At 64.4% G+C, this 326-nt stretch overlaps 1 protein-coding gene across 1 annotated transcript in view; it reads left to right on the forward strand.

Annotated features, from left to right (window-relative positions):
- Positions 1-326, forward strand: part of LOC104627971 (mitochondrial uncoupling protein 2-like) — a 1,947-nt gene that overhangs the window by 351 nt on the left and 1,270 nt on the right. The window contains exons 2-3 of the mRNA XM_010296394.1: positions 8-85; positions 301-324. Coding sequence (XP_010294696.1) covers positions 8-85; positions 301-324 — 102 coding nt within the window. The remainder of the gene's footprint in view (positions 1-7; positions 86-300; positions 325-326) is intronic.

A 326-nucleotide genomic window follows, 5' to 3' on the forward strand; every position in this document is an offset into this window, starting at 1 on the left:
ACGCCAGCCCCGGGCAGTACCGGAACGCGCTCAGCTGCCTCCTTGCCCTGCTCATGCAGGACGGCCTTGCTGGCTTATACAAGGGGTGAGTCTGGGGAACACCCCGCTGAGCACTGTCAAACTCAGTGCAACAATGGAGGTGTGGATGGACGCCAGCGTGGACCAGCCCCGCTTCACACTGCGGCATCGCTCGGCACACCCCAAATATCTTAACCCATCTGCCGGGGCACCAGGCAGGGCTTTGGGGACCGCAGGGGTGGCCCCATGATGGCCCCTCCAGCGCTGCTTTTCGCTGCACAGGTTCGTCCCCTCCTTCCTGCGGCTCG

Source organism: Phaethon lepturus, unplaced genomic scaffold (assembly GCF_000687285.1).
Source record: "Phaethon lepturus isolate BGI_N335 unplaced genomic scaffold, ASM68728v1 scaffold26771, whole genome shotgun sequence".
Taxonomy (NCBI): domain Eukaryota; kingdom Metazoa; phylum Chordata; class Aves; order Phaethontiformes; family Phaethontidae; genus Phaethon; species Phaethon lepturus.